General features: G+C 38.0%; 1 protein-coding gene across 4 annotated transcripts in view; it reads right to left on the reverse strand.

The window, feature by feature from the left end:
• Nucleotides 1-27,609, reverse strand: part of VTI1A (vesicle transport through interaction with t-SNAREs 1A) — a 258,892-nt gene that overhangs the window by 88,058 nt on the left and 143,225 nt on the right. For 2 of the 4 annotated variants that reach the window (XM_039554080.1, XM_039554078.1), the window contains 2 exons: nt 13,172-13,242; nt 8,805-8,866 (listed from right to left, as the gene is read on the reverse strand). In XM_039554080.1, the coding sequence (XP_039410014.1) occupies nt 8,805-8,866; nt 13,172-13,242 (133 nt within the window). Of the gene's footprint in view, nt 1-8,793; nt 8,867-13,171; nt 13,243-27,609 lie in introns of all 4 variants that reach the window. The other 2 variants (XM_039554082.1, XM_039554081.1) reach the window with 1 other exon arrangement.

A 27,609-nucleotide genomic window follows, 5' to 3' on the forward strand; every position in this document is an offset into this window, starting at 1 on the left:
CAGTGAGATACTGCATGAATTATTTTAGAGCTACACAAATGTTGCAGAGAACATAAATACCAGTGTTTATGGAAAAATAGTTTTTCTCCGTCTTTCCCATTTTTCTCCATTTCCACATTGACTTTTCTTTGCCTTCTTGATTAGATTCAATCAAGTCACAGAACCATAGAATGGCTTGGGTTGGATCTTCCATATTAGTTTAAGAGCCAGTCAGAATCAGGAAATTTTCATCCTTCCTACCACCAAGTAGACTAAACAATCTCTCACTGTATGGCCACACTTTCTCATTCATGACTTTGTTATTCTTCAGAGAGCTGCTCAGCAGGTTAGTGATGTGTGAACATTTCTTCTGCAGAGTTTTAAAGGTCCAATACAACATATTACATGCTAACAGGGATAAAAATTCTTCCTCAGTTTTGGTCTTGTCCCACAGCACCACTTATTTATCTGCAACAAACTCTGAGTGATCCCTCAAAGTCATAATTTATGGCCCTCTTTGTAAAACTACAATAATAACAGCAACAGCAACAACAAAACCCCACCCACCCCAAACAAGCTTTGCTCAAACTGAAAGAGTTCCTTGTTCAACATTAGGGCTACAGATGAGCAAACTACCCACACAACCATGACTTGCAGGTTCAGATCCTGGGTTTTGTGGTAGGACATCCCTGACTGACTTGAACAGAAATTGTACTCAGCTGAGTTTTCCTTTTCCCAGTTGTTTGAAACTTAATCTCTTATGCCTCTTGAGCACAGCCAAAAGTCTGACCTGCTACTATGAACTAGATTGAAAATGATCTAGTCTAAAAGATTAGCTAATAAGGACAAGATTCTGATATCACAGCAGTTTTAAATCAGTTTGATGACTTCATTGTTTTCTTAAAGATCAAGTCCTTAGTGTGTGATCAGAATCATGCTGGAAAGCCAAATTAACTTTGCTTCTATTAAAAGCCAACAATTTCAATCAAGTGTGGCAAGAAAAGTGCAAAATGCCACTGGAAATCAGAACACACAAAGGAGGTCTTTTACCTGATGGAAGACTAAGCAAATCAATTTGCATTCCTCCATTTGTTTCCAAACACTATCTCTGTCCAAAATACTGGTGTGTCTATGGGCAAGGGTGGGAGAAATAAGTTAAAATGATGTTTGTTTGACACAATTGCTGTCTTTTTCTTTAAGTGTTTAGAAGTGCCACCAAAAAAGTTAAATCTTGGTATTTTGTAGATTTTGAGTTTCAAATGCTGCTTTTAGTCAGCGTAGTATACAGTCTAGTTTTAGTCCAGATATGCAACCTTATGAGAACGATTTAATTTTGGTGTCTCTATTTGCAAAGCTCTGTGACACCTACACATGAAGCGACTCTTTGGAGAGGCTGAGGTTCCAGGATTTGCCTATTAGAACAGCATCCAAGTCTTCCATTTTTACATTCCTGTATCCCATCAAAAGGCTTGGCTTGATGAAAACTAGAAACTCTAATTTAATTCTGAACACTTTTATTTATGCTCTCTAACTCTTGAAAAGTTGAGCAGAAATTTCTTTCCACAGCACAAGTCACCAGAAATCTCCTCAAATGCACCAGCACATAAAAGATCTCTGTCTAACCAGGAAAAAGGATTTGGGTTAAACGTTAGGGAAAACTTGGAAATATCTGACTGAAGAGATGGGGAATGTTCATCAGTGAAGAGCAGGCCAAACAAATGTCTGTCAGGATTAAAACAGGGTCAGTCAATCCTGCCTTAACACAAAGGGAGGAACTTTTCTGAAATCATTTCCAAGTTGGTTCTATTTCCTTTGGTAAATACATGGATTAAAATGAAGTGATCCAGGTTGCAAGATATCATACATAGTGTTCAGAAAATGTTACATTTAGTAATTTATGGCTCAAACACTCTGCAGTAAATGGAATGTGTAAAATTCAACCTGTATTGTTCTTTCACAGTTATAGTGTGAGTGGTGTCAAAAACATGATCCCCAATCAATTACTGGCCTTAAAGAGTTTGACTTAATTGATTTCTCAAGAGTTGTCCCCAGTTATTTCAGCAATTGCCAATGTCAGCTTTTGCTAACAGTTTTTTATCTCCTTCACATAAACAATCCTACCATATTCAAAATACATTCACTACCTTCACTGTTCCTGAATATCATGTCAGAGAGAACTCATCCTACTGGAACCTCCTTGTAACTACTGCAGGAAAGCCCTGCCCTGCTTATGCTGATATAAGACATGGCTTCTCACGGAAGCATGTCATGGGATACCTGTTGTGGTTCAGACATGGCAATGCTGACTGTGAAATGCCTTTTGTTTCACTCTGAACCTTTTTAGGCTCTAGCTGCTTAATGGTAGCCAACATATCCCAGTACAGGAAACAACCACAAAGGGTTACATGATACTTTACTTATCACGATGCTTTACATTGGTGGTATATGCAGTCTAGGACTAGCTAGGAAAATTATCCATTGGGATCCTGCTTTCTTGCAGAAACACAACTGTGTGTTAATGTTCTTACCAGCTGTTCAGCTGGACACGAGTAGACAGAAGGGGAATAAATGAGATAGCAATTCCAGATGATAGAAAAGAGGGAATGGAGGGGACAGAACAAAGACCATTGTACACTTCAAAAAGAAATGGAAAAAGAGAATTAGAAATATGGTCTGAAGAATGCTGAGAACCCTGCTCATAATGGATATAGTATAGGCAGCTTGACATGTGGATAAAGCTTTCCAACAATCTGAAAAATAAAACAATGCTACCATATAAATGCTCTTACCTCACTGAATGAGGGACATCCCCTTCTAAAGCTCCTGGGGCACATGGAGATTAAAACACTGACTTATTTTATCCTATGCATTTAAGTTACTAGATGTAAAGATCAATCATGATGATCTTTTTCTTCCAGGTTTGGAAAACTTAACTCTGTCTGTATCACTTAGGTGGTTAGAGATGAAGGTTTGCAAAGGCTATGGTGGCATTAAACTAATCCCAACTACATGCCTGCAATGTTGAAATTGGTCCCTTTCTGTAACGCATTCAGTACCTCTGGCCTGAAACTCTCCATGTACTCTGATGCTGGTGGTTAAGCAGCAGCTCAAAAGACTTCTGCACCCTCCATGGTGCATGAACTGAACAGTATTTCTAACACTGAATGAAAGTAGGGCAAGATTTTTCAAAAGTATTGTGGAAACAGCACACAACACAGTCTAAGAAAGATGAGTAAGGTTTAGAAAATGGTTTTCCATTGATTATTAAAAGCAAGAAATTCATCTGACATGTATTGGATTACATCATACCTACACTAAGGACAGGGAGCCCACATTGTCCCATACTATTTTAAAATATTTGCTGCTCAGACCTAGAGGTACATTTCCTGTTTTTTGGTTGTACTCCTAATGATGAAGAATGCTCACCCTTGGGAATTTTGCTGACAACACATTTATGTTTTCCAGATGTTTTGTCCATCACTTCAACAAAGAAACAAGGTTTCTTTTTAAAGTCAGACTCAAAGTGAGGAGTGACTAGGTACTAATTAATGCCAAGGTTTAATCTGGAATAACAAACTGTATGTTCCTCATCCAAGGACTAGATTGTGATTAACAGCACCACAGAGTTTATCAGTTTCCTTCTGAAAAGATTCAACACTTTGTAATTAATAAATGTTAGCTGCATGACAAAACACAAATGTACAATAATATAAGAATCAAGTAACTATATTAAATGCTTGAAAGTCAGAAAAATCATAAAAAAGTTATTATACTGACAGTAACAAGCACTAAAATACCCTATGTGTATTTTATGGCTTCCAGTTAACAACAGAAATATTAAGGACATGGTTTGCAAGAAGCACAATAAAAGCTGTGTTGCCCCAAGAGATGACCCAGAATCATTCTGCCACTTACTCCTCCCCTTATGCAGTCTCCCTCAATTTAAGGGAATTGCTTCTCTGGTTTAAGTTAACCATATGCTTAAATATGTTCCCAAATCAAGGTTTAAATTACTGAAGTAAACAGCTGCAGCTGTAAATATTCAACATGGAGCAGACATGTTGCTAGAGGATTTACCATTTCAATCATTTTTCAGTGTAGAAATACATCTTGAAGTAAAAATAGAAATATAGGTACGAAAAAAGTTGCTGAAACAATTTCTTCTCAAACTTCTTTTGGCTTGAGACCAAATATCCTGGAAAGAGGAACTCCTCTATTAGCATGAAAACAAGGCAAATGTAGCTGTATGTTAAACTCCACTCTGCATCGGTGATACAAAGACCTGCCTTCAGGAAACTGCAGAGACTCAACAGTCATGGCCAAGTATGACTGAGACAGGCTTTAGCTCAGAAGAAAATCAGTTTTTTGTCACGGGATTTTGTGGATGGAAACAGAGATTGGTAGGGAAATAGGGAAAAAGGCAGTGGTAACACTCACTCTTTGTTTGGGTTTGTGTCCACACGGACATCACTGTCCCTGCTGCTGTTCTTAACATATGGAAATGTGGGTTTTTAGCCAAGCAAGGAGACAAAACAGACATCCTTAACTCTGCACATCTCTAGGAGTGAGATAAAGCAATATAAGAAGTCCTGTGCATACACTGCTGGATGGCCATGGCCCAGGTCAGTGGGGGAGGCAGAGCACCCCATGCCCTGCTTAAAGAACTGCCCTACACTGAGAGTCACCTCAGCCCAAAGACCACCACATCACCACTGCTGAAGCTGTACTAGAAAAAAACTGCAATCCAGGCCCAAACTCTGAAGGCCAATCCTAAAAACCATGATTTAAATCACTTTTGTTTAGGACCAGAGGCAATGGACACAAGTTGGATGATGGGAAATTTCAGTGAGACACCTGGATAATTGCTTATTTCAGCTGCTACTGGAACAGATTGTTCATACAGGCATTGGTATCTCCAAACTTGGATGTGCTTGAAATGTGACTGGAGAAGAGTCTGAGCAACCTACTCTAAAAAACTTGCTTTGAACAGGAGGTTGGACCAGATGATCTCTAGAGGTCCCTTCCAACCTAAATTGTGCTACAATTCTGTGAAATGTTGAAAAATAACTGCAAGGTCTGAAATATCCTGGAGCTCAAAAGTAGAACAAACTTTGACTAGCAGTGATGCAAGAAGCAGGACTCCCAGAATTTTCCTGGAAAGAAGATTGAAGAAGCTTGACCAGAACTACCATTCCATTTTTGACTGCAGTCATGCAGATGTTGGCAAGTCACATAACTTACTACCTGAGAGCTGAACTGAACCCTTACTGCTTCATTTCTATCAGACAGAGGTAGTGTCTCTGTCCTGTTGGGAATCAAATTTTGAAAGTCTCTTTTATAAATGCAGGTGTGTTCATAAGCTTCTCAAAACATCATCGATAACAATCCAGAACACTGAAATCTGAAGACTAAAAGAGTAGTTTTGGCATAAAAATTTCCCAGTGAAACAGACAGGATAAAAAGTTGTTCTGGAGTGTAGCAGCTATTCTTCTAAAGTATTTTCCCGCAATTCGAAGGGGGGTAGACAGAACTTATCTGCTAATTGAAAAAAGATTCAAATCTACTGAAATTTTTATCTGGTTACTTTTAGGTTTGATTGTTTCCCACTGGGCCGTGTGTGGCTTGGAGACTTTCCAAATTCTTTTCTTATAAGCTTTTCTAGGCTATTGGCTTAGGATATGGGCAAAACCCTGAAGATATTGCAGAACACATTCTTTTCTACTTCTTTCTAGCACACTGTCCGCTCCCCAGCTGACACTGGTGTACAGGCCAAGGGAGAGAGACCTGAGACAACCTATTCCAGTGCCTCACCACACTCACAATAAAGAATTTCTTCCTAATATCTAAACATACTCTCTTTCAGTTTGAAGCCATTCCCCCTGATCCTAGTCGTCATGTCATAAGAAGAATGTATTAGTATAGCAGAACCTAAGTAGCTGCTACAGAAAAAAAAAAAAAATCATGAGTGTATAGGTCATTTCTATGTGAGAATATTTAAAAGTACTTATTACAAAAATACTCTTACCCACATACCCAAAATATAGGGAGACAACAAATGCCAAAACATAAGGCTGGGTACCTTACTGCTGGAGTAGCAAACTGGGATAGGAAGACCTGTCCCTATTATGCCACTGATTTCCTTAGTGAGCTGTGGTAACCTACAAAACCTGTCCCTGCTTTTATTCTCCATCTCCAGAACATTTTATGCACAAACACATGGCCAGGGAATTTAGGTCATACAAAGGCAGTAATTTAGCCCTCTGGCTATCAAAATACCTGATCCCTTAATATATTCAGCCAGATTCAAAAGAGATGCTGCTTTACCTTTCCCAGACAGTAAAATTAGAAAGAGTTAGGCATTAATTTGAAGCACAGGGTGTTAGCATGGCATATCACTTCAAGCATGTCAGCAAATACATATCGTGGGAATAGCAACTACATTGAGCAATGTTCAGTTTAACATTACCTTTTCTGTATAATATCGATGTGGAGAATGGTCCTCCAGTGTTTTATTTTATTGGTTCCAGTAATTATGTGAAACACTGTGTAGTTTGTACTGAAGTATGCAGAAATTAGGACACAACTGCCAATCTGTGCTAGTTATTTCTTGCAGTTGTATTTATCTAATACATGCTGATTTCTTGGCGTCTTTATTTTATGATTATTCTTGTAACTAAACAAATTGGGATGATGCTGAGGCTGGGATAATGCTAGACCTTTCAACCCAACAGTCACAAACAAATTATATTCACGGTAGGTCTGTCAATTATGTGGTTTTAAGCAACATCCTGAGAATTGTCTACTGCAAACAGCTTCTATGCTGGCATTGCTTTTGGCACATTTACCTGAACTGAGCTTAAATCCTACCTGCCTTTCATCCAGATGGGTGACTCAGCTCAGCACTTTTGTTGAAGGAAAAGGAAATCCAGTGCCTTTCTGACACTCAGAAACATGCCATCGTGGTGTTCGACTACATAATCCTTTTGTCTCAAAAGAAGAGCCCAAGTATATTTCAGAAAGATTGTATTTTTCATTTGGCTTATGGAACACTTATAAACTAGGACTCCTAACTGTGATTCCCAAACACAAAACAAAGTCAAAGGTTACAGCATATGTTTTTGTTTCAGCTTCTCCAAATTACTTGCAAATGTATTCAAACACAATATGAGGAGATACTTTATTTTATTGAAAATAACAGACTACAGGGTGCTGCAAAAAAGGCTGGGGTACCTCAAGCATAAACATGGAAAGAATACATTGGTTTAGAAACTCATAAATCCTTATTTGAATCTGCCAACCTGAAAGCCAAGTAAAGCCCGAAAAAACTATTTTTCCTAAATGCTATGTCTGATTAAGCCATACTATTAAATGACAGCTGAACTTTAACATTAATATGATATTATTTAAATAACTGCATGATTTTTTTTACACTAAAATGATGAATGATTTTTGGACAGCTCAATTGGCATAAAGCAAGAAACCCCTTTAATGAGATTTGACAAAATGGAGACATATGCAGAATATTTGTTACAGCTCATGTCGCAGAGCCCTTCCAGGGGAGACTTGGGTTTGGTTGGTGTCTTTTCTTTTCCTTCATTTTTTTTATAGTTTATTTTGATTGTCTACAGGCACTGAACCATCCCTTTCAATTGCCACTTCCTTCCTCCAAGGATTTTGAATTTAGCTTGTGTCATTTACATATTACTCTTAATCAGAGAATTTTATATGTTACATTTTGGGGTTGGAATTGTAAGAAATCCATGGAATGAAGGCATGAGGTTCAGTCATTTTAACCTTTGTCAATTTGGTATGCAAGGAACTAACAAAGGTATTTTTCTGAGGAGACTTATGAAGAAATAAAGCTTGTGCTAAAAAACAACTTATAAAATTCCAGTTTTCACATGTCCTAAGCAAAGTGGCAATTCAACAACTCTCCTAAAAATTTCTCCTCTTTTTTTTTTTTTAAAGCAAAGTGCATTAAGCAAATGCACAACATAAAAGCCTGTGGCAAGGGTAATTTCAGACTGAACTCTTCAGAGGATGCACTAAACTCATTATAAACTGTGCTTATTAGAGGGATGCTTTTCTTCTTCAGGAAGCTGAATATATACAGAAATATGGACATCACAGAGAAGCTCAGGTGCTGTTTCACTGAGTAAAGAAGACATATGCAGAGATGCCACTAATTCAAAAAAATCTGTCTGAAAATGCACTGATGTAAGTTTAAGGGGAGAAGCAGTCAATGGGTAACTCCCTCCCTTCAGTCCTATGCAGAGTTTTAGGACATTGCATAATTTTCCTTTTTGTATCACCTCATTTTGATCCCACAGACAATTTTCATAATACTGAAAGCATGGAAGAAACATGCTAAAACCACAAGGGTTGACAGCGTGCCTGCCCCATCTACTTAGGTAGAATTGATAATTTTAACACTTTTCTCTGCACATAAACTTATGCTGCCCCAAAACATTTACCCACTTTCTCATTTTAACAGGCAAAAAACCCCATCAAAACACTGAAATCACTCAAAAAGAAGGAACACAGGAAACTATCATCAAAAAGGCTTAATTTTAGAACACACATCCAAACCTCCCGAACAAATACAAAGAAACAAAGATCAGAAATCAGTACACAAGAGCTATCCTTCAGGCTACAGAAAACTCTTTCCATAGGCATGACAAACCCTTCTATCATCTGAAGACATTCTACACAGCAGCCTGGGCAAAAAAAAGTCAGGTACATTCACAAAATGTTGAAAACCGAAAATAAAGGCAGAGAGGGAGAGAAGAAAAGAAAGAGTAGAAATGTCCCTACCTTGGCCTTACCTTCGCAACATTCCCGTCAAAACCCTGGAACTCTTCCCCAGGTTTGCATCTGTTTCTCTAAGCTGGGGAAAAAAGAGTCCCATTAAAGGTAAAAGGCACATGTACCCCATTCTGTACAAAGGACAGGTATTTCTACAGTCATCTGAGTCAATCAACTTCAGGTTTAGTACACAACAAGCTCATAAAGCCACCAAAACTCTGAAATTGAAAAATATTTTGTCTTGTTTTCACTTACATAAATATGAAACCTGGGGAAGGTAAGTCATGGAGGCAACAAAGGTGATTCAGGATGAAGAACAAAAGCTTTACAAATAAAGGGTTGCAGACAGAAGCTGTGTACATTGGTATCCATAATTCCTATGTGTATGAGTATTGGCCGTCTATATTAGTGAAGGGATCAAGGGATGAAGAGACACATATGCCATGTTCCTGATGCTTTATGAAAAGAACAACATATCTTTCTTTCACTGCTTTTCAAAGACAGCAGTTGAAAGAAAGAAACAGAAATACAAAATAGATCCTTTTAGCAATTCTGTGTAAAAGAAATATGTCTATACTGCCCCTTAAATACAAAACTTGTACTGACCTTACAGGAGCCACCTCTGGCCTAGCTGCTCAAATGCTTTGTGAATAGGATATATATGTACACAAGGAACAGCTGTACAGTATATATGGTGGAGTTTTTTCATATAAGGAACTCTCACTCACTGAAGCAACCATTTTTGTAGTTTATTAAGACAAAGGAAACCTACAGTTTACAGCTACACCTAATTAGCTGTCTTGTTCTACAGCTCTCAAAAATATTGCAAAATAGGTAAAAAGTGAAATTGGGGAGATGAGAAGTCATGAAGCAAAGGAACTTCAAGTTTACTTCTACTGCTTTTTAAAAGGGGTTAAAATGTCCCCTCTCCTCCTGTGTTTATTAGTGTCCCACCAAAGGAAATCCAGAAATGGAGAAGGTTATAGGAAGAATGGAGTTACTCTCCTACTGCCTCTTCTGCCACTGGCAGCTAGAGGAGAGACATCTTTTGACATTTTAGACATCTTGGAACCAGTGGGACACCAAAATCTACAGTAAAAAGAGAATGTAATGATTATGACTATTTCAGTTATGAAATAGCAGTGACCACTGTTTCTAACATGCCCCAAAACACAGCTGTGTGTACATACATAAAAACATTCTTGTCCTTATGAAAGCTGAATATTTACCTCTTCATTATCAAATCAGATTGAAAGGATTACCTGAGTCATTGACTTCTAACTGAAAAAACTTTGGTGTAGTAGACAAAATGCATCCTGTGTTATAAATCCATCAAAACAGTAGCAGTGCCAAGAAGAGTGGCAGTCTTCCAATAACAAATCACCTTCACCATAACAAGCCACTTTTGTATCTTGAATATTTGAACAGCAGCAATATTAAACCCAGTCTCTATTCTGGAGCACAATACTGTAAATATTTGCTACCAGATTTAATATTGATTACTGAAATCAGTAGTTGCAATCAGTGTCACATAACCTTTTTGCATAAATTTTCTCCTTGTTCTTCTAAAAGCTATTAAGAAAATACCAAGTAGAAGTTGGGACTGGATAACACCAATCAAGTCTTGCTCTCAGCAATATTATATTCAGTGGGAAGGCTTGCACTGACTCTCAGATCTCTGTAATTATGTGCTATGATGGAACAAAGATGAGTATTATATTCCAGGGAGGCCATTCCCTCATTTTTTCCTGATTCATCTAGACAATTCAAGCTCCAGAAAAGCAGTTTAGCCCGGTTTGACACAAGTAACAGAAGAAAAAACGTCACAATAATTTTTAAAAGGCTCATTAAAAAGCCAAGTTCTTATCTATGCTAGAAGGGAATCTGAAGTACAAATGTATGCTTTACATTGGTCTTTTATTATTCATAAAGATGCATTTAACACTTGGGGCTTCTCCTCCCTTTTCACAGAAAAGTAGCGCTCTCCTTTTTACCATTAAATGTTTGATCCTAACTTTCCTCTCTTGCTGCAGGATTCTACCTGACAGCTAGAATCAGTGCTGATAGTTAGGAAGGGGAAGCTGAATCTTAGAGGTTTGACAAACTCCTCTAAGCAAGACGACCTCATGTTTTTATGGTAATAAAAAACTCACAAAATAAGCGAAAGAAACATTAAAAAAGAAACAAACACGTACACACATAGTTGGAAGATCTCTAGCTACCTCCCAAGAGAATGCTAAGAAAACACCTTTTCTTCCTGCTCTGGCAGAAAAAAAACCCACATGAAGAGATTCAAACTGTAAGTTTGTTTTTATTTAAAACTGGATTATCTGATTGCAGTTCTTCCATCATTTCTTTACCAATACCAGCACACCACAGAGGTGTGGAATGGAACTGGTGGAATGTGAACCTCTCAAATAGTGAATGTTTCACAGAACTGCTGTAGTGAAAACATTTTGAAACAGACTTTGATATTAGCAATGGCAAATCCACATGGTGTTTAAAAATAATATTAAGAATAATAATGAGAAAGCAGGAAGATGAACAAGATGCTGATATTGATATCTTGTCTGCCTTAGACAAATTTTGATGTTTTCCTAAAAAATGTTGCATCTTTTAATGTATCAGGCCAGTTAACCTATCTGACTTGTAGCAGAGCTTTTATCCCTTCTGTTTGCCTTCTAAAGAAAAATGTAGTTTTACTCTACAGACAGGAAAATTCATATATGAAAATTTAATCAAACTATTGAGATATTAACTTATTTATATTTTGCTCATAAAAAAAGCCTTCCTAATTTTCCCAACATTGAAGTATTAAAGCTGACAATTGCATTCCAGAACACAAGTTTATTCCCTGGTTGATAAGACAATAACTCCATGTATTTAATGTACAGCTATTATGCATTGATAGAGTATCATCTGCGCTGGTCTTAAAAAACCTCCAGAAAATGGAAAACTTGCCAAATTATCCAGGATCTTCCCTAAAGGTTTATCTGAGTGTATATAGACAGCTGGGACAGGTCCACCCATATGGCTCCACTGGAGAACTTTTCTGAATTCCCTAAAGGAATTTTAATAAAGAAATATTTGAAGTGGCTTATGATAAAAAACTTGGAATTTGAGATCTTCTGTTATGACAAGAGGTTTTTTTACTGCACTGTGGTGGAGTGTATTTGTACTGCACTTTCCTAGAATACCCTTCTTATTTTTAGTCTTGTTCTTTGCATCTTACAGGTTTGTCATCAAAGAAATTTGCTCCTCAGGTGGAGAGCAATGAAAAGGAAAAGTTCTGTTATGAACCATGTGTACATTGAGTGATCAGAAGTATATCCCTGGGAATTCTAACATCAGCAGAAAGGAACACATGGCATTCATCTCCATTGCCTAGGTTTTATTTGTCCAGCTAGAAACAGAAAAGCATTTCAGACTCAGCAGTCACTAGGGAGGTAGGCAGTAGAGGTGAAATAAGACATCAAGTTGCCAGAACAAAACTTGGTTGATCCTCACAATTCTTAGTTACATTTTGTGATTTAGGTATATTTAGTGTTTTAAAGTAGCTAATGCCCAGGACTTCAGAAAGCAACTGGTACAGCTGGCAGAAAATGCCTCATTAATGCTGTTAAAGGATGCTTTACCAATTAAAGCTATCCAGGTAAAGAAACTCCCTGGGACAGAGAAAGGAGTTTTTTTTAAGTGCCACTGGTCAGTTAAGAGATGCGTGGGAGAACCTAGCTTTGGCAAAATTGGACACTTGGGAAAGTGTCTGAACAACACGTCATGGACAGAAACTCCTGGTTCCGTGAGCAGAAAGCAGAGATGGAGAGGCTGGGTTCCCACACAGAAGTTCAGAGAACTTGTACACATTGGATGGGATGGGCTTCTGAGCATCTCCATTATCTCTGCAGAGTAGAGCTGATCGCCATGGAGGCCACATCAGCCAAAAGTGACATAGATATGTTACCTTGGCTGCAGACACAGGGCAGCAGTGCCAGCTCTTTCACACAGACCTGCCTAAGGGGATGTTATTTGCATCTTCAGCTACAAAAAGTAAGGCTGATCAACTATTAGAAGCTCACTTATGATACTGAACTGTTTCAAAGGAAACCCAGGAAGTCATTGGAACTGACACTATAACAAACCCTTCAAAGGACAGAACACTGATCTAACTGTGATAGCAACAGAAAATTTGCTTCCAACAGCAGATTTGGTGACTACAGTGTGACTCCCCATCAGAGAGACCTGGCAGGATGGGGCCCATGTAAGATACTTCGTAAGTTCTCCACTGCAGATGGTGGTTATATCTCATCTGGATTATTTTTGCATGCACAAAGAACTTGCCCAATGCAAATAAAATGCAGAATCAGCAATTACTTATTATCGAACTTACCCTTTCCCGAGCACGCTGTATCTTCTCTCTGTCATGGCTGAGGTTTTCAAGCATCTCCTGTCCAATCTGCTCTGCATTAAAAAATTAAAATGTAAATCATGAAAAATACAGCTTGTGACTGCAAGGCCCTAAAATGCCAAGTTAGATTGTAGCAACAGCATTTAATACATGTGGTAGCCTAATCACTCCTCCTAACTGCAAAGAGGAATACATCATTATACTAAATATTAAGTTTTTCAAGCAACATAAAAATGAAGAAGCAAATCAAACCAGAAGCTATCCCTCTACAGTCTCTTGAGGTTGTCTAGGCCCTGGGAATTGATGCTGACCTTTGATTTATGAAACAAAGGCAAGAATACTTTCAGACTTGCTCTAGGTGCTGGGTGCTCATACTTCCTATCTACTCCTTAAGCCCAAGGAAGTCAGTAAGCCTTTGCTTAAACACCAGCCATCCTTGTACATCTAAAGACACTGAGAAGTCATATTAGAAGAAAACCCCTCTCAGTGCCTCTCAGCATTTACCATTGATGCTTAAATGAAAGCTTTTTCAGGCTCAGCCCAGTTACTGGTGTCTGCTTTGCTCCACCACGGACTGTTTCTGGCTGGCTTAGAGATAGGCTGTAATCTCCTGATGTTTTCAACAGCAGACAGACACATTAATTTATAGTCATCACCGTTTGTTTACACAGGGGTTGTTTGCTTCCGCAGCTTACGCTGAACCAAAGGTTGCAAAATTATAGTGGAGAGGCCTCAAGATATGGTACAAAGACAACACAAGATGCCAAAACTTTACTCTTCAAACAGCTTCAATCAAATGCTTCTCTAACACTGAAATATTAGCAGCAAGTATAGAGAAGAGATCTTAATCTTCAAAGCTCCATAGAAATATTAAGAAACCCTCCCTGTATTTCCCCGAAGGAGAAAAATAAGTTAAATCATTCCCATTTTACAGAGGGGGAAGCAGGCAGAAGGAGCTGAAGCAGCTGTAGCTTTGCCTCAGGATACGCAGCACGTGTGAGACAACCAGCATTTCTGTGCACATTCATTTAGGGTACTTAGCAGGCTTACCAGAGATACGCACCAAAACTACAAAAACATGGTGTTTTTTTCCTAGACAACAAAAAAAATGCCTTGCTTTTGTTCTGGTGAGTGAGTGGGATCTTAAAATGTCATTATTCAGGGAGTCTTGAGAAAATGGATCATTAAAAATTCACCCATATGTTAGTAAACATGATTATGATTTTTTTTTTAATTGATACAGTCCATTTTTAAGGAACAATCCAAAGTAGAATCGCCTCAAACTTTAAAAGTTTGAGACAAGCAATGTTATTTTTAAATCCATTTAACACAAGGCACAGAGTCTGCCAGATAAAGTCTGAGGAAATTCATTACATATATATTTTTCTATCAGTTGCCAAGTACAGTACAAGTAAGATAAATATTTCCTCTGACCACAAATTGACATCCTCATTATGCTATCTTGTCCCTCTTGGCTTGCTGCTCTTTACTTTTAGCTGTATATACAATGCCTCCCAAAGGTGAAATGTGGTAAGATACATGGGTTTGGAGTTAGAAAGGCGGCACAGTGCAGTGCAGTTACACAAATGGCAGCCTCAGAAAGTGATTCACGAGAGCCTTGCCTATGTTTGCATGTCAAAGGACTTACAGGATGGAACTATTCTGAGCTTTTCCTCATTAAAGCACGCAAAATACTGTAATACACAGATACATGTCTTCAATGCAATCTAGGGGAGAAAAAAACAATGCAAAATCCCTTAAAAAGAAAGTGGGGAAAAAAAATCAACAAATTACTAACCTAGTAGCATGAGGTGAAATGATAATAAATGTATTTAGTACTAAAAATTATATGTACGTTTGCAGACATAAAGGACTATGAGGTGCAGATTTTCCTTCAAAGGAATAAGTATAAAATACATGGCTAAAATGGTTTGGTATCTCATGAACAAAGTTCAAAAATATCTTTGTAGGAAACAGTTTTATTTTTATTACACCAATTTTAAATAAGTTACTGTGGGGTTTGTTTTTTTTTTTCATCTTCTTCCTGTCACTGGCAAGTTCACACTCTTAGCTTTTTATAATGATTGAGTTTATTTTCCAACCATCAATGTGACAGCAGCATCAACTGTAAGTGAGGGTAAAACACCGTCACTTTGACGAATAGTGTATTTTCCTCTCATTGTCGATGACTGAAGACATCAATAAATAAGGAAGGAGAGCATGTCAGCCAGAATATCACAGAATGAATTGCTGATATGACACTTAGGGATTAAACCTTCAGCCATGAAGTTCAACCTAGCAGAGGGGTCTGAGAACTGAGATAGTTGCGTTTCTTCCCAGCAGCCTCTATAGATAAATAATTGGACGGATCATCAATTTTACAGGAGCAGCTTTACTCTACATGCACTTTCGTTGATGATCTTTGGCCTTTTTTGGGCTAAAATAACAACATAAGTTGAACAAAGAGACATGATGGAGGTAACATAATCTCACAATAAATTTGCAAACATAAATTGACACCTTTATCCTCTTCATATCCCCATTCTACTCCGAAAATTCATTGATGACAGTGAAACTTGATTTTTAGCTGGAAGGTCAAGGCAGTCAAACAAAAATATTATTAAACAAAGAAAATAAAGACTTCTCAATGATATGAAGACATGTCTCTTCACTCGGTTTGCAACTGGAAGTACCTGGGACTAGGAAAAATGTAGCATTAGCCCACAGTACAGCTAATTACAAGCTTGATATCATTGCTATCTCCTTGCTACCATTTTTCAAGTTTCCCCACAACTCTGATGTTTTCCTGCCAGTTAAAACATTCATCTACGTGGCAGATTTGTGCTTTTAGTGCAAGGACGCTGTATAGATCTTTCCAGCCTACTTATAATGCAAGTCATTGATGAAGCTACTACAGTTATGTGAAAAGGTCAGGTTTGTAAGATATACTGTAGTGCAGATGCATGAATTAAGACCAATACACAAACTGAAGGGTGTTGCCTGTTGACAGTAATGGTGTTATTTCCATAGAATCTTAATAATGTCAATTATTTGGGGATTATGCCAACCTTTCAGTTGTTTTGTATGGACAATGTTTAGTACAGTGCACTCCCAAGTCCTACCAAAGACTGAGTGGTGCTGCCTCTTCTAACTGAAATTCCCAAAGAGATGCATAAAATTATGTTCTAAAATTACAGCTAAACTGTGAGAAGCAGAAGGGTGAATGCATTTACATCATTATTATCTGTGTACTGACAGAGGGCAGGAATATTCGATAGAGCAATTATCTCAGTCTTAAACAATGCTGTGATGGCCAGGAAAAAAATATTTCTGAAAACGTACATAATATTAACAAGCATCACCCTTAAATTGTGAATGCTAAAATTCACAGCTCTAAATGTATTCTGCCCTAAAGGTGTTTGAATAAAGTATGGGAAACCATCCTCTTTAGTGCCGAGCACTTCAAAAATGCCATGTTGTGAGTTCAACAAAAATGGTGCCTGTTTCTATGAGACTGTGTTATGCAAGAAAAATGTAACATTTCTTATCCTAAACCACTGAAATTAATTAGAAGAATAAATACTCTTTCCCCACCTGAAGAAAAAACAGCACCCCCCACCCTAAAACCCAACTTCCCCCTTCATATGTGCACAAATTGGCACATGGTTTTCAACTTTTATGTTGAGATAAACCCAAAAGACAATGATCACTTCTAGCAATGCTTTGCACTCCTGAATAAGCCCTTTCTTTGGAATTTGCCTGTAACCTGTATGCAGTATTTATTTATACCTACAAATTGTAATTATTTAATACGTGGTCCACAGAGCTTGATTTCTAATACCTACACACACATCAAGGACGCAAAATAAGTTGTGCTTGACTGGTTTTTCTTTTACTTTTTTTGCCTCCAGCCATTTAAGAATTTATGTACTTTATCAGCTAAACTGATTCTGAAAGAGTTTTTTCTAATCACTCAAGTCAATAATACTTCTTTCCCCTAAGAATGACTAATATATTTACTCAAGAGACAGGAATGACATGGAATGAGCCTTCCAGGCTTTAGAATAAACAAGCATGCATTTTTATGAATTTTGAAGACAGACTCCCCATTTTCCTTTTCATACGAAAAATAAAATAATCCAGCATAGTTTATAGAGCACTTTTTCTCTCAAAGTGTACCCTGTGTGTGTGCATATATATGTGTGTGTGTATATACATATATATACACATATATATATATGCAAGTGTCATAACATGCAGCAGATATCTCGATATGATTTAAAATACAAAAAAAGCTTAAAACCAACCAAATCACAGAGAGGATGGCTGGAAACATGATTTGCCCAATCTCATCATATATACAATGCGTGCATCTGAGCTATGTAATTAGAGGTTGGAAAAGACAAATTAATTTACACTGGGAAAAGCAGAAGATCATGATGAAAATCAAGATGGCTGTTCTACAGAATCATGAAATCCACCAAAAAACCCCACTGTGTGTTGATCAGAGAAGGAATGGAGAACAGTTCCAGGCTGAGATCCTCAGCCCTGGCTGGTGAGCAGTGCCATTCAGGGAGTGCAATTGTGTATTGTCTTTACACGGAGACATCCCATGCTCTGAAGATGTAGCAATAGCCTATAGAAGATTTTTGGAGACTATGCTGACACAGGCTGGGACTTTTTTTTCTAAAAGCCACTCTGCTTTGGACGGGTTAAAAGTTTTGATTTTAGGAGACTAGGATAAATCAACAGCAGTGTCTGGGAAAAAATGCTAGAAAGTGTTAAAAGCTCGCTGTTCAGAGGTGACAGCAAGCAGATTTACAAACTTGGAAAATATAGGTTGCAGGAGTTGAAGAATTCAGGGCTGAGTCAAACACCTTATGCATCTGACAGCAGAAAGTTAATAAAGAAAGTGATGACATATCTTGAAGTATAGGGACACCAGTAAAAGTCCAATAAATTCCCCAGTTCACAGCTGACATATATTAACATCGAACAGCTGATATAATTAGAAGCAGAAGGATTTAGATCATTAAGGTTATTAAAAAACAAGAACATGTTAATACAGATAAATGAAGGATAATGTAACAGCCATAAGCCAATGGAGAGACAATTTGTAGAGCATTTACAGAACAGTGAAACATGAGTTAGTGCTCAAATGCTTCGAGAGTCTGCCATGAAGATGCTAATCTGCATGCTGCTAAGTGGTCACTTAACACAATAAAATAAAAATTAGCTACATTTTATAGGGATTAGTTGGCTTCTTCAGCAGAAGCAAATGCCATACAAGTGGAAAGAGCACTGGCAATCCATCGCATTCACCAAGGACATCCAACTCTTCCAGAGCTGTCAGAAGCTCAGTTGCAAGAGAGGATAAAAGAAGTTGCCCAGTCTTACTGTGGAAGCAAGTAACATCTAAGAATACCTCCCAAACTTCCAAAGTCCAAGATGTCCACCAAAGTAAAAATACAAACATTTCTCAAATGAAAAGGTCTCCCTATAAGCTATAATAGATGTTCATGAAATTATTTTTATTGGCCAAGAGCAAAAAGGGTTGCTTGATACTGAGGTCAGGGAAGCCAGAAAGAAAAACATCCAGAACACCTAATCAGAATTCAGTCTTTGTGCTCTGTTCAAAATAAAGAAGAAAAGATATTTGAGGAAGGTGCCACATGCCTTTAAGAACAAACTGGGAGCATTTCATAACCAACACCTCCCATGGTCCAGGCCTGGCTTGTCCTTCCCCAGTAAAAAAAAAGGCAGATGAATGAGAAGAAAATAGGATAAAGAAAGAAGAAAGATGATATATGACAGACCTACTAACTTCACCTCCAGTTGCTTTTTCTATTTCTGAAGTTTCATACCTTTTCTGAAATTGTAACTTCCATCAATCTGCTGGTAAAAAACAACTCATTTCTCACTAACTGATGTATTTTTTTTCTGTCTACTCCCATCACCAATCTAGCTGAGCTCCCTTACTAACATCCTCACAGCAACACTCACAGGAGGTGGCAGACTTTGATTCTGCTGAGCACTTGTCTCCATTGAAGGCTGGCCATTGTTCTTGCCATGCCCCAGCCCAGCAGTGCTCGTCTGCTCCAAATTCCTCCCATTGCATCTTCCTCCCCTACCCTCTTCCTTCAAATAAGTTCTAAGGCAAAGAGAAATCTTTCCTTAGTGCATCAATAAGTAAACAGCTTGCTACCCCCATTTCAATCACCAATAACGTAAAGTTGGGAGCCAACCCTCAGCATCTTCTTTTGCTACTACTTTTAAGTGCTCCCAGGATGGAAGAAGCCCCTGCTTGCTCTGAGCTTGGTGCAGGAATGGGTGATGTTTCACTGCAGTACTGCCAGTCTTGAACTTATCTGAAAGTGATTTAGCAGGGGAGAGTATTAAAATACTGATTGCATCTAAATTAAGTTGCAGAAATACATCCTCTAAAACTTGAGCCACAAACCATCACTTAATTAAACTTGTGACTCCAAACAGCACCAAGATGACACAATGGTGATCTTTGGTTCATCTAAGGCTGGATTAATAATCATTATTTAATCAAAAGTGCTCCACCATCTACCCAGTTTGCTATAACCTCAGAGCAGTACAAATAATTACTCTGGACTCCTCATTACTGGTTATTTTAAAGACTTAAAAACTGCAGGCAGAGAGTTGGCAACTTAAACTCCTGCACTGATCAGCTTGAGGCTCATAAAGTTGGCCCTATCTCTAGAGCTGATCCACTCTTAAAGCAGTAAGTGCACTTCAAGACACAGAGCTAAGCACAAAATAGATGAGACAGCCTATTAGCCAACCAGCAAATAGAAAAAGAAGTTACATTCGGTTTTCAAAAGAGAAGAAAATGTGTTGAAATTCTGAAATACGTTTTAAAATTGAAGAGTGGAGTGAGAATTTTTTTCAATCTTATTTAACTACACAAAACCACAGTATATGACATTTAGGTAGTACAGTGATGAAGAACAAAGACTGCTAGTTATGTCTGTAAGCACTGGAACAATTTATTTTTGTTTCAAACTGATTCTTTATGACCCATTTATGTGGCTTAAACTTCTCAATAGTAACAAGAATGTTTTGCAGTGTCTCCTCTGGACATCAGAAGACCTATGAGAAGAATATACCCTTCAGCTGTTTCAATCTGAGAAAGTGCTCCTTGAAGCAAAAAGCAAAGTCAACATCAGAAAGTAAAGCCAGAGCCAAATAAAATTACAGTTGGGTTTGTTCAGGTTTCTCCCAACATCCTGATGTACCAGATTTATCTTGAATCTACAGGCCAATTAGAAAGTCAGGAAAGCTGGCAACATAAACAAGAAGTCTATGCCTGTTTGATCTTTAATACTTCCATGGAGCTAAAGAGTGTTTTAACCTTTCTTGCACTGTTCAGAAATTCATTTTAAATGTGAATGGAACTATCTCCTGCTGTATTCACATTCATATTTAAACAATGAAAAACAGAAATAAAATAGCACCCAGACATTAGAAAAATAAAACAAACCTAGAAAACGATTAATAAATAATGCTTAAACTCATTGACCAGTGCAGTCGTCTGTACATAAAGGAAGTATTCTGTAAACAGCGTGTGTATATAAAAAACCCCATATATATAAACTTTCTAAAACATGGTAAAGCCCACAAAGCAGGTGAACAGCTCAGCAACCTCGGAGCTGGCTTCAGTGCAACTCACTCTTTGAATACGAATTAGCAGTGGGTAATCGCAGCATATTTATGAGGCCTTTTGCCTGGTCCTTCTCTCCAGTGAATGCTGTATTATTCATTGCGTGTGCCCTGACCCCAGTGCGCTCCTGTTCTGACAAATCATACTTGATTAAGACAAATCTTTATTAGTTAGCTAGTCAACTTCCCCATTTATCATTTGCAAATCCCATTCCCTTTTTCGGGTACAGTAAAAAAGTAACTGAAACTGAAACCATTTTTTCTCCGTATGAAATGAAATGCTTGTTACAGCCAGTAAGTGCAAGCAGAAGCCTAGAAGTCAGTAATAGATGACAAAACAAAGGTTTAACAGGCATAAATTACAAATGGGGCAAAACTCTAACACAACAGGGTATCTTGGATAGGCCGAGGAAACATTAATTAGCTTATCCTTTCAATGTTTCCCATTTTTTTCACAAATTTAATCTCTCAAAATCTAAATGTCATAAAACGAAATGCATTGCAAAGTCGGAGGATGAAAGCATCAAAGTTTAAAAAATAATAATAAAGAGAATGCTGAGGAAGGTTATTGTTCAAGGTTTCTACCAATCCTAAAAAAACACCTTTTAAAAGGAAGAAAAATGAGTACCAAATTACTAATGAAGCTTTAGTTTCCCTTGAAATTGCATTATCTCTCTAAAGAGGTGGCAATTTGGAGAGGAAAAACCCCTTTCAAGACAATGTTAGTTTATTAATTGGGTAATTTACAACTAGAAAACCATGTGATGTGCAATGCACAACAGTTTTGCTTGCAGAGAACGATGTTTCTTCTACCAGGACTCTGGCGATCTGAAGCAGCTACTTGGAAGTGGAGGGACAAGGGACAGAGGGAAGGGACAGTCTGTAGCTCATTGGGCTGTCTCAGTTCAAGTTCCAGCTCTACCCCAGAATTTTATTCTCTGGAGGGATCTCTAGGAAATGCTCACTTGGCTGTATTTTTGTTTGGTGATGAAGTTTAGTAGATTGTGCATTTTATTACATTTTGAATCTTGGTTATCTACATTGTGATATTTATACTCATCAGTTAGAATCTGTGTTCATTTGAAATATACAGCAATTAAAAAACCTGCACCTAAAGGACAAAACATCAAGATAAACATCTCCGTGCTCCTTACCCAGCACACTCCTTACAGACTCCAGTCTTCCTCCACTTACACCTTCCCATCTCAAGCCATCTTTCCTTTGTTTTATTTGTTTGTTTTCTTTTTTTTTTACCCTGCAGGACTAATGCAGCTATGGATTCTGCTGCTTTTTCACACACATGAGCTAAGTGCTAGTTATTTCCATCTGCAATGTTGCCTTTGATTACACACAGAGCAATGCTGAGAAAACCACTCCCTCACTAAACCCACAGCAAGGGTTCAGAGGGAACAATGAAATATACTCAATGGCCTGGCAAATCAGTGTTATCAGGAGGTATACAAAAGGGAAAGAACCCAGACTGATTTTAAAAGCCTGGCTGAATTTGCAGGACTATGTGTATATATACGTGTATATATATGTAAAATTAAAAAGTCTCTGCTCTTGTACTTGTTAAACAAAGATATTTCTTCTGGAAATTGCTGAGATGGAAAAATAGACTATCCCATAATAGAATTTTTACAGCACTCCTCAGAGCAGACTCATATTTTAAGGATCAAGTTAAGCTCTTCAGATGGTGTTTCAGAGGTTGACTTATATGGGACCTTTATTGCATATAGACACAATTTGTTTCTAAGGGATCCCTGCTAGGAAAAATTGTTGAAAAACCTGATTTTTCAGTAAGTGCCTAAGATGACAAGTGTGATTTCTCCTGATGGAGCAACCCAGCAACACTTATCAATACTTTTGGCATCTATACATTAGACTACCACAGTATGATTTGACTTAGGGCAGACCTGGAGATTTCTAAAACCAAACTGCTCCAGAACAAAGCATTTTACTGCATGGGCAGCAGCTTTTGCTGGGATTCTCCCAAAGCAGCTGCCTGGAGTGCTCCAAGTGCCATCCCCGCTACTGGGCATGATCTTTGGGTCCCAAAGATTCGGATCCAGGTTACCAGAGAGGCTGCTTCTTGCTCTTGGGTGCTACTTGAACTGCAGCCAGGGCAGACATGGGCACTGGAGGTGCCGTGAAGAAGCACTGGCAGCTGAACGGTCTCTGTGGGGATGTCCCAGGTTTGAGTGACATCTCCCCTCTCTCCTGGTCTGCCAGACTTATCAGCATGCAGGACATGCTGCCAAAGGCACAGGTGGTCTGCTGTGGGATGTCATTAACAAATTTGTGGTACTTGTTGTCAGGCCACTGTTAGAGTTTATTTGTGTGCATGGTCTATATGCTGCAGACAGAAAGAATTTAGTACAGGTTTTTTTGCTGTACCTTATTTCTTCATTTCTAGAAGACAAACATGAGTAAAACATTATGCCTAGCAGCCCTTAACCCATACAGTAAAGAGACAAGTAACTGGATTTTCCGTCATGCTCAAAGATCAAGAACACAGGGAGGCAAGGTCAGATCTGAGAATGGACCCCGGACTGCTGTGTTCTGTATTTGAAATGGAAGTCATGCCACCTATGGGCAGGTACCATTCAGCCCTCTGAATCCTCACTGACGTTACAGACCCGAGCCCGTGGCCATTTTCACATTTTAGTGCTGGTTTGGATGCCAGTAAAAAAAATTAATAAATTGATCTTGCTGAAATTTCTTCAAGCAATCTTTAATGTTGCAAGATAGGAATTTGAGAGAACAGAATTGTATTACGGGCTCAGAGACTACTGTACCCCTGCTAAATACTTGTGCCCGCTTCCCTGATTCTAAAATGGGTGTGAAGGAATCCACATTGGTCAAACACAGTATGTAACATTAAAAGAATCATTTTTCTATGGAAGGCATTTAAATACTGCACTTAGCTTCTTATATATTCATTTTCATTACAACCACTAGTTTGAATACCATTTTAATTGAAATAAAAACAAGATTAGAAATCATTTTAAAAATGGAATCTGAAGTGGCCCACTGTCCTCAACTACAGAACATTATATTTAATCTAATAAGTGGGTTTTAGATTATTTGAGCTCCAAAATATAATTATCCCATGATCTACTGAATTGGTAAATTATTGCAGTATGACAATTTAATGCAAACACCCAGTTTACAAACATAACTTTGCTGGAAATTCTCAAGAAGTGTTAAACCGATGTCAGTGTCTCAGTAATTTCGCAGTTTAAAAACAGTTAGAAATGTAATGACTACACTGCACTTGATTAAAGCATTTACAGCTCTAATCAAAAACTGACAGCAAGATCAAAGATGTTAACTTAAATCTCTCTTCTAATTATGTTTAAAATGCCACACCTCAGGCCTGTCTCTCCTCTTCTTTTTCAAACCAAATTCTGCTTAAGAAAGATCTAACACTTCTTAACAGTTCATTATCCAATAAAACTATTCAAAGCTTAAAAGCAATCTACACAATTAGTCAGGACCTCAGGGAGTCCACCGGTAGTCTTTATTACAGGGCTTCATATTAAAACACCTTAATTATATTTGTCAAATGGATTTCATTAAAACCCATCGTCACTTTAATTTTCATATTTTGACAGTGCTGGCATAGCATTATTACCACCTGCCAAGCTACGAACTACAACAAAATTATCAAATTCCTTCAAATACCAAGCAGTTTCTTTTTGTACCTGACCAATGATTTCCCTCTTTTTGGTGAAAGCACCATAATTAAGAGGAATAATTAAAATTTCATATTCAAGCAGCACACAAGCAAGCTAAACGTACAGTGTATCTGTTGCAGGTGTGTAAATAAGAACCTATATGGATACCTGGTTGCCAGGAGCACATAACACAAAGGTAGGACACATATACTGAAGTGCTTCTGAATAATAAAGCCAAGACATCAAACAGAATGCACTATTATTTAATCAAATGACAACCATGAGGATTTGAAAGCAGAGGACATTTTAACTTCTACTCATTATACTGTCATTTCAACATAACAGATCTGGGGATTATGACCATACATTGTAATCACAGTTTTATTTTAGATTTAATCCATGGAGGTTCCACTTGACTTTAGACAATCACATTGAAATATAATTAAAACAAAATTGTTCATCCTCTCTTCATACAGTAAGTACTGTGACAAGGGTTTCTGATATTTAGGATACATTTCCAGTGCAGGACATACCAATTGTTGTTTGATTTTTTTCTTTATACTCAATGCCACAGCAATTAACGACTTCAGATAATTATCAATAATATAAAAGGTAGGTACCAGCATCTGTCATGCAACACAGCTTGGGCTGTTAACATCATGTGAGATACAGAAATAAATTATTTCTTCTTTTTTGTTATCTGAAATACTGTACAGAAAATTGAAACAATTTATCATTATTGTGCATATATTTACTGAGCTAAATTCAAGCCTGATTAACTCCATGTTCTTCAGTGAACATGTGTGTGAGATGACTTTGGTCCACAACAGATAAAACAATGGCATGCAGATTGCAATGGGGAAAAGAACAGAGAATTTTCCTTTCTTTCATATAATCATAGCAAGAAATAAGAAATTAAGAGGTTTCTGCCATATGTCTACCACACTTCACTGCTTTGTACAAAGGTCTCAAGAGTAATGATCTCCGTGTGTTATGAATATTTTAAGACTTATTAAATGTTCTTGGATTATTTTGAGTAAAACTATGGGATTCTAAAGAACTGGTTTAAATGACAATCAAATATTATTCCTACTTAAGGTAAAATAAAAATTTAATAATTATTTAATGTATTATCAAGGAGGAAAACTTCAACCTCTTTCACATTGCATCACAAGTTTTAGCAGAGGAATTGCTGAAGATGTGCTGGGGTTTATTTAATTTCTATTTTATTTCTTTTCATTGCTTTAATTGCTTTTGAATTAAAAAGAAATAAAGCAGAGTACTTACAAGCAAGGGACTAGGAGCTGATCACAGATCTCTTGTTTGATTTTTTGGCAAGTCACCTTATTTCTTTTATCCTATTAACTCTATCTGTAAGACAGGGGTAAATAATGTTTCTACTAGAATTCCACTGAAGCAAGCAAATGCCCTCATGCTGCTTCGCTGCTGTTACCGGGACATCTTACAGCAAATAATCAGAGTTTTTTGGTGCCTCTTGTTCAACTTCAAACTACCACGACAGCCTTGGGGGTTTCTCTTAGAAACCCCCTAACACAGACACAATCTAGGAGGTAAGCAGTGTTTTGGAAACAATCCCAGCCCAAAGCAGCGTAGGTTTGCTTCTCCTGACCAGCTTAACACAAGGATGGATGGAGGGATAGGGAAACTTCCCAGATGAGGAGCTGGTGGATGAGGGAACCTCACATGTGCCTTTGACACAGCTGGTCAGGCTTCCCCTCTTGAAATCTCCTCTTCCCTCTGCACCCAGGATCCTGCCCTCTCTGTGAGGGCTGTGTAAGGCCCTGGCTTTGGTTCCTTTCCTCCCCACAGATCTGCAGTTGATTTACGGCTGGAAAATCTCATGCACCAACTCAGTTACTATTTAATAAGGGACAGATTTCCCTCTCTGCTATGCTGCCATTTCCTCTCCCATCTCTCTCACTGCTTAGCCTTCAACGCAAATCCAACAGAACACAGCAATTCCTTGTCCCCCAACATGTTTCCACACCATCTATTCTCATGACATGCAACACGATTGTCTTCCTTTCTACCCAGCCTCAACACCTTTTTTTACTCAGTTCTTTTTTTTTAGTCCTTGCTTTTTGGGCAAGCTCTCTGATCTTTCTGCATGACAACAGGAAACAGACTAGTCCCAGCCCTCCCCTTCCTAAAACCTTCTTCTCACGCTTTATTTATACTATGACATACTTTTATTTTAGCCTTGACAAAAAAATTATGTACCACCTACAGTAATGTAGAACGTTGATACAAACACTGTTTTCTAGTAGCATACTGGTCTTTTTCTTTCATGCCGCTGTCTCTCCCCAGTTCAGCACATGAAACAATAGCTACATTCCTTCTGTAGCCAATCCCTTCATGGTCTGATTTCTCCCATTTGCTATCAGCATATTAATTCCTCTCTCAGCTCAGATATCATTCACCTGTTAAATTTTTACTCAAGCATTTCTGCACTTTCTCCCATGCTGCCATGACTGAAAGGAGCTGATCATGAACAACTCATCACCTCATCCCACTCCTACAATCTCCGACCTGACTTCTCTTGTCCATTGATACACCAGGGATAATAATTTCTTCACAGTCCACAGAAATCTCAGGCACAACCATGAACCTTTGTGTTAGCTGAATTTCTTAATGTCTAGTCCCAGATGGATAAGTGATAGCAGAAAATCTAGTGAGCCCATGACAGTACCATCCACGCGGGACGAGGAAGGTACAGTAAGAAACAAGTTCGCACCACCACTTGTCTTCACTATTTCAGAGCAGGTGTGACACAGGGATTTACAATGTACACTGCATTCCTGTCAGGCTTTACCTTCCTAAAGCAAACACTATCCCCCACAAGCTATCAGCAAATAGAATGTAAATCTTGTTGTCATGAGTGAATAATTTATTAAATTGACACTATTACTAATAATTACAGAAGATGTGCCTGTTTTTCACTCCTGACAAACAGGAAGCCAGCCATGTTTCCCATTTCAGCTATGATACACAAGGAACAATTCAAAGTGATGCTCGTCCCTGGCTGGCACG

This window comes from Corvus cornix, chromosome 6 (assembly GCF_000738735.6).
Source record: "Corvus cornix cornix isolate S_Up_H32 chromosome 6, ASM73873v5, whole genome shotgun sequence".
In the NCBI taxonomy this organism is placed as follows: domain Eukaryota; kingdom Metazoa; phylum Chordata; class Aves; order Passeriformes; family Corvidae; genus Corvus; species Corvus cornix.